The sequence below is a fragment of the Tinamus guttatus genome, unplaced genomic scaffold, assembly GCF_059628265.1.
Source record: "Tinamus guttatus ecotype Peru unplaced genomic scaffold, ASM5962826v1 Tinamus_guttatus_pri_ptg000056l, whole genome shotgun sequence".
Taxonomy (NCBI): domain Eukaryota; kingdom Metazoa; phylum Chordata; class Aves; order Tinamiformes; family Tinamidae; genus Tinamus; species Tinamus guttatus.
Genome location: NW_028288590.1, coordinates 5,822,079 through 5,835,785, shown reverse-complemented (window position 1 = coordinate 5,835,785; position 13,707 = coordinate 5,822,079). Strand labels below are relative to the sequence as shown.

Sequence of the window (13,707 nt, the reverse complement as noted above, 5' to 3'; positions counted from 1 at the left end):
GGAGGGCAACGGGAGGCATCGGTGGAGCAGACAGGGACATCCCGGCGCGGCCACGTCCCGGAGCCGCCGCCGGAGCCACCCGCCGCCTCCTGCGCCCCGTCGGGGCGGCCCCCGCCGCGGAGGCGACAGTTTCGGCGCTGCTGCCGGGGACGGGCGGCTGAGGCCCCCCCCGCCCCGGGCCGCGCGGCCCCGCACGGCAGCCCCAGCCGCCCCGTCGGGCCCGCGGCCGCGCTGCGGGGCCGCCCGGCTCCTCGCCCGCGTAGGAAGTTCCCCCGGGGTGACCTCTCGTCGTACGCGCCCGCTAGGAAATCTTAGGAAAATCTCATTCAAGTATTTTTGTCAATGGGGTGTGCGGGGGGGGGGGGGGGCTGGAAGGGGGGGCACCTTGCTTCCCGGCCCCCAGCCCTGCTGACGTCACCGCAGAGGCGATAAATATCTGTTGATATAATTGGACGTGCGATTTGGGGTTGCGATAGCGAAACTCGGCCCATCGGCGCTCCGACGGGCCCCCATGATTTATTCAGCAGTGGCTCGGGGCACGCAAGCGGCGCTGTCAGGAGAGCGTCAGCTTATTAGGCAAGTTCTGCGTGATTCCAGGAGAGGGTCTAAGCTATAAAAATCCCGCGCCCGGGCTCCGATTAGGACCAAATCTGATCACAAGTTCGCCGGGAGACACCTCGGAGGCAGAGCGAGAGGAAGGGGACGCCGGGCACCGCCGAGCGCCGCCGCCGCCCCGGGTAGGAGCGCGGGAGCCCCCTCGGCCGCGGGGAGCCGGGGCCGCCGGCGCGCGGGAGGGCGCGGGGGTCGCGCACACGCGTGGCCGCCGCGCCGGGAGCCCTCCCGCGGGGGCGGCCCCCTCGACGGCGGGGCGGGGGGGGCAGCGCGGAGGGGGCGCCGAGCGGCGCCTTTCAGCACCGGGACAGCAGCCGCCGCTGCGCGCCCCCCGCGCGCCCGTCCCCGTCGCGCCGCGCCGCGGGGGCTCCGCAGCCCCGACGGCCGCGCTAACCGCGCGCCCCGGCCGTGCCCCCCCTCGGCCGGCCCCTCCTGTCGCCGCTGCAGGTTCGGGCGCCGACCATGAAGCTCCAGCTGCTGGTGTCCACGGGGATGCTGCTGGTCGCGCTCCTGCCCTGCCAGGAGTGCAGAGCCCTCAGCAAGAGCCCGGCCGGGGCTCCGCGCCAGCCAGACTTCTTCCCGCAGCAGCAGCAGCAGCAGCAGCAGCAGCAGCAAACCCTGCCCGTCCTGCTCCGCATGGGAGAAGAGTATTTCCTGCGCCTGGGCAACCTGGACAGGAGACCCGCGCCCTCGTTGCCTGCCTCGTCCAGCGGCACCGGCCACCAGCCGCCCCCCGAAGGCGCCGCCGACTTGGTGCGGGCAGCGGCGCCCGAGCGCTCGCCGGGGAGCCCCGCGGGCGACGCCGAGGCCGTGGAGCGGGAGAAGCGCTCCGAGGAGCCGCCCATCTCCCTGGATCTGACTTTCCACCTGCTGCGGGAAGTCCTGGAGATGGCCCGCGCCGAGCAGCTGGCGCAGCAAGCCCACAGCAACAGGAAACTCATGGAGATCATCGGGAAGTGAGAGGGGCCCCCCCCGCCTTGCCAAAGAGATTCCGCGGTTAGCACAGGAGTAATTACACAGTCCGATGTACCATAGTGCTGCTCTGGTGTCATCTCTTTATTTTTATATAGCTTTAAACCTAGAAGGGGGTACTCCGACCAGCCTCCGTCCCTTGACTAGCATGCACAGCCGCGTACCAAGTGCAGAAACACGAGTGTCGTTCGTAACCTCCCCTACCTTTATTTATTTCTCCATTTCCCAGTTATTCTAGTGACATCGCTGCGTAGGGATGTGTGAGCATTGGGAAAAAAAAATGTTGCCAAGAAGACAGATAACTTTTCTGGTGGGGGCAGGGAGGTGGGAGGGGGAATCTCTGTAAGCTACTTCAAATCCACTTTCTCCTGTAAACATTTTCACAATAAAACATCTTTTCAGCGCTCGGTCAATTTTGTTGTGTAAGAGAATGTTTAATATTTATATTTTTAATAAAAGCTGCAAAGTGACAACGGCCTGACAGACTTTCTTGCCTTCCCTCAGCGCTCACCCGCAGGCAGGGGAACGAGCGCGGGGACATCCAGCCCGCCCCCCTGCCTGGGAGCTCCGCGTTATCCCAGCAAATGCCACCTTCCTCCCGTGCCCTGGGAATGTATTCCCCTTCCCTCTCTTTTTCCCTCCTTTTTTAGTTTGTTTTAATTTATGTTTTAGTGTTGTTTGTCCTCCCGTTTTCACACCAACACGCCTTTCTGCTCCCTCGTCCAGTGGTGGAGACGTGAAGCTGGCTCCGTCCCAGGGGCGTTAGGGAGGCTGTGGTGTGTGTGGGGAAACTGAGGGAGAAGCTGGTGGAAATCTGCTGGGATGACTGGGATCAGGACAGCAGCTCCCCACATCAAACTAAATCCATGGGGAAAACTCCCATCAGAAAATGGTGATGACGGTGCAGAGAGGTGGCCGCTCCAGGCAGGATCATCTCAGAGCTCTTCACAGACCTCACCTACATGACCTTCCAAAACTTCTCTTGCAGTAACACGTTGCGTGGGGAAATAGGTACAGAGTAGGGCTGTGATGACTCGCTGACGTGCCTTGGGCCCTGTGCTGCGCCGCGGTGACCGCTGGGGCCGGATGGATGGATGGATGGATGGCAGCCCCTCGCCGGCGAAGCAGACGCTGCGTCGGACCCGCTCTGCCCGGCTCCCCGGTGCAGCACGGCCCCCGCTCTGCCAAAATGCTGGGCTTAGGGTCTGACTCAGGGTTCCTGGAAAGATTCACACAGAACTAGATGCCAGCTTAAACCTGCTCCTCTAATGGGCACACGGCAACCTGCCCACCTCCATTAAATACACCTGAGTGCTGAAACCCTGCCCTCAGTTTTCCTTCAGCGCATCCTGTGGAGCTTCTCTGCTTTTAAGACAGAAACCCGGTCTCTTTAGACATCTGCCATGCACAGCACCTGCTGTGCACATGAACAGGACGTTCAGTGTCAGCCTTTTCCACAGGGCACCATGGGGTGCGTTCCACGTAAGCCCTTACCAAATACCTGTGGCCACCTCGCTGCACCCTGGTTTCGTGCAAGGACACATCCCCTCCCCGGGCGCTGCGCTCGGGGATGACGGAGAAGACAGGTTCTGGTTGCACAGACACATGGGCAGTGCTCCAGCTGCTTCCCTGTCGCTCCGAGTGGGACGGAGGGAGGGAGAGAGGGGGGCAGAAGCAGCAGCTTCCCTCTCCCCTCCTGCCTTCGGCTCCTGCAGCGTGCGATGCCCCGGCACTGTGGGTCCCCACGTGACTGCAGGGAGGGATTTAGACTTAACCCTGATTTGGGGGTGCCCAGGAGGGACAGTTTCACTGGTGTGTAAATGCTGTGGGCAAACACTGTATTGGCAAAGGATACTACTAGTGAATATCACAATAGCATTTTAACGAACAACACGGATGAAGCATTTACACCTACACAAACACATACTGAAAAGTGAATAAATAGTGAAACATTAGCAGTGCTCATCCTACGGCTGTAGCGATGCCATTTTTCCCCTTGGAAACAAGAAATTATTGGAAAACACTCTGAGTACGGTGGCGCAGCTCCCACCCTCTTCGGGACGCCACCATCCCAAGGGCCGGGTACGGAGCGGAGGCCGGCGGAGCCGCTGGGCGCGAAGCCTGCTCGGACGCCCCTTTCCAGGCGCGGTCCCTCGGAGAAGCACACCAGGAGGCAGCCCGCGTGAGTCATCACTCGCTCAGGGAGTTGAGCCAGGAGAAGGAGAAGACGTGGCGAGCCGGCTCGCCGCCCCGCTCGCGGCCCGCGGGCGCCTCCTCCGCGCGCCCCCGCGGCGGCGCCTCAGAGCCGCCCTGCGAAAGAAGGACAGGGCGACAAGGGGGAAGGTGAATTGAGTAAGAATCCTCAGCAGTTCACAATACAGTAATAATAGTAATTAAAAAAAAAAGCAGGGTGAAGCGGGTAAAGGGGAAAAGGAGGGGAACTCTGGGAGTAGTTGAGCCGGAGCAGGAACACCGGAGAAGCCAGTGGGACTTTTGCCACCAACACTGGTAGAGGAAGGATTACACTATGTGTGTGTGCTGCCCCTGAGCAAAGGGCTTGATCCCGGTTTGGGCCTCTGGGATAGCATTGCGCTGAAGGCGCTAACTGCCTGTTTATAAGTGATCCCGAGCCAGCTTGGCTTGTGTAGCTGGGCCTCCAGATTGATGTGGGCCTAAGCCAAAACTTATTGTCAGTGCACTGCCACTCAGCGTGATACTTGCTCAGCTGTCATAAAATGTGCCTTGGACATGTTGTGTTTCTTTCTTTTTTTTTTTTTTTCCTTTGAAGTCTTTTAGTATTTATTTTCTTTCAGTTTTACTTAGCGCAAGAAAAGAAAATAAATAATGCAGAAGTAAGCTTCTGCCTCTGCTCCCTGGTGCAGAAAAGAGGCATCCTACACCTACAGTAAAAAAGGAATCTGGACTTGACATGCCTTACCTACTAATTACTAACAGGAATTATTATTATTATTATTTAATTAGCTGAATGTTTAACATGTCACTAGAATACAGAGAAATACTTTTGCTGATCTGAGAGTCTTCAGATCCGTTGGCAGAGTGAAGAGTAGCTTTGTGATATTATCAGAAATGCCATGACAGATAAAATAAACAAAAATGGGTGTTTGGGTAACTAAGGGATGCTTTGTGTCTGTAGTATTAAAACCACAATTACCTACATACATATCTACACTACTGTACTTGCTTAACACTAAAATAGTTCTAAAAGCCTTGGGCCCCCACTCCTGGTGCTCTCTGTGCAGGGTTTTGCCTTACTCTGGGCGCTCCAGCAGGATTGCAGGACTATTGATGTCAAGAGATTATACAGTAGAGAGAAAAGGGGAGACCTGTGTCCTCTGAATCTGAACACAACTCCATCATTTACAACACTGTTCAAAACCAGAAAGTTACCAAAGCAGTGATGCTAACATACACGTCCAGGAGCAAGCAGTGAAGCAGGGATGCTGATGAAGAAGTGAAGGATGGGATGGATGACTTTTCTAAGCATTTTTGTGAGTATTTAATGCTAAAGTGTGCTGTAGGAATTAGTGAGAAGTGATGGTAGGTTATGTATGAATTGGCTAGCGGGCTTAATTCCAGTTACTACCTGTCTGAGTGCTCTGCCACCAACAGACAAGACAGCACAGAGGTATAAAAGCAGATCCATGCCACTTTACTTATGTCTAATCAGAGATATTATTCAAGTGCAGACCTTCAGTTGCTCTGGACCGGAATAGCCTTAATAGCTTCAGTGAACTGCTCGGTGAGATTCTGCCTTAATGTCTGAAATATGGGCTAATCTTTCCACGTTTTTGCATTAACACTTCTGAAGTTAGGCACCTCTGCTACTTGCTGCAAAACACCGGACTCAGAAAAGGATTTTTTAATGGACATGAAACTTTTCAAAATAATATTGCTTTTGCTCGCTGACTCTCGGTCCTGAAAAGAGCTGAATGCAAACCTTGTGACTGAAATGGTGCAGGCCAGATGGCAAAAGGCAAGTAGTAGCAGTAAATAAAGGCCAGATTTTCAAAGTTATATAGAATTCCGTGCTTGCTGGATCTCACTGGATGCAGAAGTGTAGCTCTGTGATGTTGAAAATTTTGCCTTTTATTTTGGAAGGACAGCTGAAGGGCCTGGGATAGCTAAACTCATTTTGAAACTGCTTGTGCAATCTTGTGCACCAAGCCCTCAGTGGTGTGTGTAACCCTGCATAGGGCAGCCTCCCCTACTTGTGTTTTTTACCTCCTGGAAGGAGGTTTAAAAAATAATTCCCTGCATTTTTATTCCTTTTCTATTTGAATGACTCTGGTGCCTTGTCATTTCTCTCCCTGTCCAGGACAGACTTCCTTGATCACTTCCATTTGCTGTTCCAACCCACCATTATCCAGAAACACCTTGTAACCAAAGCTTAACTTCGAAAGAAAGAACTATTTATGAGCTTAAAGTTAAGTAGCTGTTTCACAGGCTTTGGGCCTAGCGATGCTAGAAGAAATAAAGCACAACATAAAAACATAGACTGGGAAGGTGACTGCATTACCTTGCTAACCAGCACAGCCACCACTGCATTTCAAACAAAACAATCTGTGTCTACAGCCCTGAGAAAACTCTATTTCATAATGTGTTAACTCCTTCATATTCTGATGTGATGACATCTTTTCGTGTCAGCAAAACAACGCCGGAGCTCCAGCAGATTCCCAGTGGGTTTGGCTGCGGGAAGCCTTTGCTCCCAGCACCTCACCAGACCCAGCAGGCTGCCAGTCTGCAATATCTCCATGCGCCTTTCCAAGAGCAATAATTCACCATCATGCCCAGAGGGGAGTGAAGCAAGAGCAAAACTCACTGGCTTTTGCACTTCTGTTTTCACACCTGGGACATTTTGCCTCTGTGCTCTGAATCGGACAGTGGCTGAGCTGCGTTATCCTTGTGTGAGGCAAGAGACCACCGAAACTGCCGCCCGCCTGTCCGTATCATAAAATCCATTCTGCCCTTGCAACAGCAGCCCACACGGCTCAGAGCGGCTGGAGACAAAGATTTCAGCTTCTACAGAAAAGAACTATTTGAACTTTTTTGGGTAGAAAGTTGAAGCAGGTCCCCTCAGTGTGAGCAGGGTCCGAACGTCCAACCCCTCTACAGGCCCTTGCAGTCTCACCCCAGAGCACTCCGCTCCTGCTGTCGCTGCACTCCCCCTCCATGGTCAGGGAAAAGCTTTCTGCTGAGCATGGCACAGCTTTCGCCACATGCTTTTCAGATGTTTCAGATATACAACATTTCGTTGCGTTTGTCCATCACTATTATTAGGTAACTGTTGTTAAGCTTCTACCTGTGCTTTATCTTTTGGTCTTGGAGATCTCATGGGTAGGGCTTGTTTTTCCCGTTGCCTAGAATAACAAGTCCCAACCCTGAGTCTGGGTCCCTAACATTAATAAGGAATAACTAAAGTGTTTACCTCAGACTGGATTAATCACATCAGGCCAATGCTGAGAGAGTGCTGAATACTTACGCTTTGATTTATGTTTTCCCCTGTGGAGTCGGGTGACATCAGATGATGCTTTCAGTAAGCACCAGGAATTTTCACCAGGCCAACTCCTGGAGCAGGAAGGGAAGCACACCCTGCGTGACTGATGGCTGAGTTTGCTTGGTGCATAGGCAAAGTCCGAGCTGGAGCTCACGTGCCAGCTCTTTGGAGCCATTTCGCACCCTTCAGCACTTGGCACACGACGAATTCGTGTGAGCAAACAGTGCAAGTTTGATCAGATGGGTTGTATAAAAGCTGCAGGTACTCAGCATCTTTCAGCACTTGCCTCTTTAAGCACAAATACTAGTCAAATTTCTACAGAGTTCCGACAAAGAGTGTGGGTGACAGGAAAGGAGTAAGATACTGTCAGTAGTGTTTTTGTTTAATAGGACACTGCAGTTATCCTAATTATGTTGGTAAAAACAGGCAGTCTAGGGTAGGTGCTTGAAACACCATGAAGTCCACACACCCTGCTCAGCACATCCACTAATCTCCACAACCTTCGAGTACAGGGCTGGGACCCATCTTAGCAAATTCTGGTCATTCATAAGTGAGATGTTCAGTCAAGAAGGTCATATTCAGCCCTTACGAGGGTGCTACCAGAGGGTGATCTGCCTCATCCTAAAAGATCTACACATAGAAGATCTTAATTTTGGAAAGTGTTGAGGAAAGGTGAAGAAACTTAACTCTCTCTTCTTTCATTTGCTTTTTGTTTGGAGCATTTTTTCTTTTTTTTTTTTTTTTTTTTTTTGACTTCCGATTAAGCAGGCTATGGTTACAGTGGCCTTCTCTGCAGTTATATCACCCCAGCTTGCAAGGGAACAGGAGAAATAAAGAGAAATGAGCGCTGATCACTCAGTAGTATATTTTATCTGAATGCTGCATGAGTAAATGATCCCAATTTTGTCTAATTAGTCAGAACACAAAAATGGTTGCTGGCTTTAGGCTGACCATAGGAGGACAGATTATGCCTTTGCCAGCAATGCAAAAACAACTTTCTCAAATTCTTTGTCAACCTTTTTTAGACAACCACAGTGAATTTGTACCAGTTGAAAACCTCAGTATGTTATTTCTGAGGCAGTACTGAGCTCTCTAAAATTGTGTTTACCATCTTGTGGAATCAAGGTCTCCAATTTGAACTAATGAGAAAGGTCTAGATTTACACTGAAATGAGTGAAAAGAGAATGTATGTGACTTACTAGGAATCAAAGAGCCTAGGAAAGGAACTTATTTCTTACAACAATTGCTCACGGTGCCTCTGGCTGGTTACAAATAGCCCTCTCATGCACCTGCATGAACGTTTTCCAGAGCTGTGCTCGCCAGACGCCGATCCTGCCGCCTGGCGCCCCATGCACCCGGCCCCTCCACGCTCACTCACATTTGCATGGCTGCAGCTGTTCGCAGCATTGTGCTGACGATGGCAGCGGTACTGCAGCGACATCGCTTGTTTTGTTTTGTTTTTGAGGTGAAGGAAGATATTTTTAACCCGGACCATTTGGGCGCTGATTCCATCACAGCCCTGCAAACAGCTGCGTCAGCACAACTGCGATGCGCGTGGTGGCATCTGGGCAGGAACAAGAGGCAGGTCCATTTGGCAAGAACCTCCCAAACCACCTTTACTGCCAGAGAAAGAGGCCAGGGTGCCTTGGAAGCACCACCCAGTTCTTTCACTGCCTCCTCTTGATCCAGTGGGAGAGCAAGAGCGTAAATTTGGAGGAAAACACAAGTCTTGGAGAAAGAAGCAGTGAAACTACCGACTGCTTGCTCCCAAGGTTTCTGTGGCCTCAGAAAACGAGCAAGAAATTATGGTTAATTCCCACATTTTAGCTACCTTGCTTAGAAACAACCTCCAGCGCTGACAAGAACAAGCGTTATTAAAAAATGCTAGCTGGTCGCGAAGCCATCACAGAATCTGTAGGCTATGTTTGTCTGCCACAAATGTCAAGTGTTACACTTCTGGCACTCAATACTTCCAGGCAGCGGAAACAAAGAGAGCACAACAGGTTATTTTTAAATAGTTTAAACTTTAGTTCAAGCATTTTGTTTTCATATTTTTATGCAGTCTAGCTCCTTCAGCATAACACCTGGCAGCTGTCACATCTATCACAACAACACTGCTTCAGGCTAAGAGGCAGCTTATTTTATATGGATCTTTTCTTTTTATTAGTGGGAACCAGCAGAGTATCCTCTGAAATAATTGCTAAGATTACCTGCCACCAAAAAACACACGGTGGGAGACAAAATAATACAAACAGACAAACTCCATCAATCATAGTCCTAGCTGTGTGCTACTGTGAATAGTGGCCATAATGAATTTTAAATGTCCACTGGGAGCAAATGGCTTTCTTCAATAGATTTTCCTCATATTACAATTAGCATTATGTGGCTAATGGCTAATGCAGTGTCTCTTACTTAATGATCTTAGAGACCAAGTTCAGGGAAAAACTCATCTGGCTTATTTTGGTGCAGAATCTGTACATCTCCCACAAGATACCAATGTCCAGACACCTGAATTTGTGGTGGAAACAATTCTAGAGAATAGTTTAACAGAGTGACTTGTTTCTGATCAGTGTTTGAGACAAACTAAATGCATTTCCCCTTTCTATATAACCAATCTTTTTCATAACTGATATAAAAATTCCAATAATAAGACACCCTTTTAATACTGCAGCTATTATTGCAGCACCCTCAAATTTCTTGGAAAGTCCGAGAAAATCAAGCAAACCCAAGAGGAGAATTTTTACAAACATGCGAATGCCAAGGTTTCCCCATTGAAATAGTCTCTCCTGGATTTATCCACACACCATCCTCTGACCCTCTCATAATGAAGTTTTTGAGGACCTCCCAATCAATGAGCCATCTACCATTTCTGCTCCTTTCCCAGTCCTACTGGAGAACTGTCCAGTGAAGACAAGGATCATCCTGAGAGGCTGTAGGGGTAAGCAGTAAGTGCTGGCCACCAGTATCAGTGAGTTCCTTGCTACTTCCAACTCTTTTTCCTCCTTTTGCTTCAACAAATCAGCAGGTACAACTCGAGATGAACAAGTTAACTGTGAAATAAAGACCTTCCAAGTACTACTCTGTGGTAAAGACCTTCAAATACTCCTCTGTGGTAGTGACCCATTTAATCCACGCCAAAGAAATATTCCTATTGACTTTTAGAGAGACGTAACAAATCTAGTAATAGCTTAACTTCAGTATGCCAATGTGCACATTGTCTTCCATTGAGTAACAGTGCTGTAAATTAGAGCTTTTTCTTTCTCTCCAAACGGTATTTTTGCAGATCCAGCGCACAGGACACGGTGCCAGCTGAGCCTGTGACTCACCCTGGCGCTCCATGCACCGGATCAGGTAGCGGCGCCGCGAGGCGCACGGCACACGCCGTGCTGCGGGGCTGCCGCACCGCGCGTGCCCACGCCGGGAAGGATGGACTTAGCTGTGAGCAAGACGGGGGTGACAGACGTGAGCTGTGGGTCCATCACGCCTTGGTGAGGGTCAGAAATACCCCCACAGGAGGAAATGCTGGAACTTCAGCTAAGCAACAGGTTGCTGTTCTTTAAAGCCACCTTGTAACAGAAAGAGAGCCCAAGCCTCAGTCAAAACTCCTTTTTCCCCTGATTGCCTGTTGCCCCTTTTTCTCTGTGCTTGTTTTTCCATGACTTCAGTCACCTGAATCTTCTCTTTCTTGTGACCACGGCAATCAAAGCGGGTAGCCAAGGAATGACTTGGCTCCAATAATAATACTTTGCTCAGCCAGCAGCACTGTGGCTTCCTGGCCAGGCGCCGGAGGGATCATGTCTCACATCATCATCTATCCCCGTGCGTGAGCAATGCTGGCCTGTTCACACACTACCCGGCCAACCTATGTGCAAGATATTAAATCAGGACGGGCTTCCTGCTGCCCATCTCGCATGGTTCCCAGGTGAAGCCTGAAGAAGCGGTGACAAACACTGCTCTTAACGATGCTTAACTATTGACCCGATTACTAAGACTACGAACAAGTGGCAGCAGTGCCAGGCTTGGAACTAACCTGCATCTGGGCTGACACCATAAAAAAAAAACTTATTTTATATAAATAAATGATAAAATTACATTTAGATAAGAAAACAAATCTTTTTTAAAATATTAAAATACATGCCAGACACCAAAAAGGCTTGTTACACTGATGGGGAAAAAGAACAGCTATGTTTTCTCAATAAATCATTTTACAATAGATTAAGTCAAGCAGCAACTGCTTCAACCTGAAAAAAATGCCACTTCTTGGTGCAGAAGTGCAGAGTCCCATGTGCTTTAGGAGCTTGGGCCTGTATCTTGATCTGCACCTTTGGTGGGCAAGACAGACTTGAGCAAATGTGTCAGGATGTTTTCTAAATTAAGGAGAACAATGAGAAAATTGGACCACTTGAAGGGTTGTGGGATCCTTCTTTATTCAGTGGAAAGAAAAGTCCTCTGACAACTTTGCCAGATTTTGTAGCAGGGTTTGGATAGCACGGAACCCTCTCTTCTGGCTTCTAACCTTGGGCTAACAGATTTTGAATTAGTTATCAGTCTCTGAAGCTTAACCAGCTAACAATTATTGTAAATATGTCTGGAAGGTGTATTACCTGTAAAGGGATTTAAGGCTGAGTTACTGCTGTATTTCCTATCTCTCTCTCTCTACTTTTGTTTTTCTTCTTTTTCTTTTCTTTTTCATGTAAATGTACCCATCCAACCCACATCTCCAATTCAAGTGTCAGGCACTGAAACAAGGCATGATGCTCTTCATTCCTGTGTGCCCCAATCCCTCAGAGGTCAGGAATGCCTAGAAGTGGCAGAATTCAGTGTCTAAAGAGGAGGACTCAGCTCTAATTAACTGCTAATTACTGCTGGGGGATTTCAGTATGTGTAGTCAGCTAGGCTGGTATTTAAGCACTGATCCCTCTCTCTCTGTTAGAGCCCTGCTTTGCACAGAAGAGTTTACAGCTCCATGGAAAGTCTGAAATGTCTCAAGGCAGCAGGAAGACAACTAAACCAAATACTCTACCAGCAAGCAGGTGGCTTGTGTTGTTGTGACATAGATCCACCATAGTGTGATGTAAAACAGCAACAGTTCATCCCCGATTAAGAAATAACACTTTGTTTACATGCTACTTCCCTTTGAGAATGTCTTAACAGAGAGTGGAAGGAGAAATATTTTCAGAAGGAGGTTTCGTGCAGATACAGCTCAGTATTTCAAGGAGCTATTTTCAGGAAGACAAGATCTGGGTGAGGCTGGCTTTGTATTAACTTGAACAAGAGAAATAATTTTGTCCCCACTGTTATTGTTGAGGTCCGATTATTGCCAGCAACGGCCTGAAATTGAAACATATATAAATCAGATGGCATCTGTGACTCACCAGACAAATCACAGACCAGACTATTTGAGGTAAAACTTCAGGTGAAATATTTGCCACTCATATTAATTATGTGAAACTGTTGTCTGAAAGCCCGTCTTAATGCATTGCCCTCACGACTCGTCATCGCTGCCTCTGAATCACGCAGATAATTCTCAGAAGCAAGGGGAAGAGAGGTGTTAAAAGAGGAGCAATCAAGACTTCTGATTTTCTCTGCATGTATTTGCTAAACTGAAGAAAAAAAATCTCACCTTAAGCACAAAGTCAAGATGCGAAATGGAAATTTACAAGCAGAAATTGCCACCAACTAAATAACAGCCCGAATGGCCTCAGACCTGAACTTCATAACTGAGCCCCACCTCAGTAAGTCAAATTAGAGAGAAGCCAAAGCAGAAGTTTTAAATGTCTCTCTGAGAGTTTGCATCAAAAAATACCTATTTCTCAGCTACAGAATGCATAATCTTTCAAAAGTGAAATTTAAGTGAGATTTGGGAAGCAGCTTCAAACAGAATTTAACTGGGATTTTTATTCTGATTCATGGGTCTTCTATAAAAGGTCAAACATCACTGAGGATAGGTGACCCATTTTTCAGTCAGTCAAATCCCGCAGACTTTTTAACAGCACAGATATAGACCAGTTTTCTACCTGAGACTCAATACGAGCATATTCAGGTACAGAGAGCAGATAGCAAGTTGAATTCTCTTCTTTGTGCTCTTGGATCTTTCAATAACACTAAATATGACTGCACAAGGGAGAAGGGAGCTTCGGGAGCAGAAACCGGCTTCCGGGGGGAGTTCAGCTAGGGCTATGTTTGCTCCTGATACCAACAAACTTTCTGTCTCCTTTTGACAGCAAACTGCAGTTAGGCTGCGTTGGGTTGGCCAGGGAGAAGGGCCTTGCTTAGTGTGAATTCCCACTAAATCCTGCCTTGCAAAGCTCTCTGCTCTCAAGCAAGCAATCCTTGCCCTGGCAGCAGTAATGTGCTGACTCAGCTGAGCAAGACTGGCAAGACTCAGTTTCCAAATTATAGAAGATAAAGGAGTTTATCGCTTGTATATCACCACTGCACTTGTGCAATAACTCCAGAGAAGCACTGAGCTAAAATGTAGACCTGCACCTTTGCAGAGTGACGGAAAAGCAGAAGTACACGAGCAAGGAGCACAGCCTGATCTCTCTCAGGTTTATTTTTGTTTTAAATAATCTTATTTTGTCCATGTTGTCTGCATATTGACAAGA

The 13,707-nt window shown here is 49.0% G+C and overlaps 2 protein-coding genes across 4 annotated transcripts in view; one reads left to right on the top strand and one right to left on the bottom strand.

The window, feature by feature from the left end:
• Positions 1-471: 471 nt before the first annotated feature.
• Positions 472-2,058, top strand: CRH (corticotropin releasing hormone). The gene is made up of 2 exons (XM_088540106.1): positions 472-737; positions 1,060-2,058. The coding sequence occupies exon 2, from the start codon at positions 1,075-1,077 to the stop codon at positions 1,570-1,572; it is 498 nt and encodes a 165-aa protein (XP_088396232.1). The 5' UTR covers positions 472-737; positions 1,060-1,074; the 3' UTR covers positions 1,573-2,058.
• Positions 2,059-3,774: 1,716 nt separating this feature from the next.
• Positions 3,775-13,707, bottom strand: part of TRIM55 (tripartite motif containing 55) — a 39,488-nt gene continuing 29,555 nt past the window's right edge. For all 3 annotated transcript variants that reach the window (XM_088540187.1, XM_088540186.1, XM_088540189.1), the window contains one exon: positions 3,775-3,894. In XM_088540187.1, coding sequence (XP_088396313.1) covers positions 3,775-3,894 — 120 coding nt within the window. The remainder of the gene's footprint in view (positions 3,895-13,707) is intronic.

Bases quoted from the DNA above. Each gene is read 5' to 3' on its own strand.
- CRH (XM_088540106.1), top strand. From the start codon at position 1,075: ATGAAGCTCCAGCTGCTGGTGTCCACGGGGATGCTGCTGGTCGCGCTC.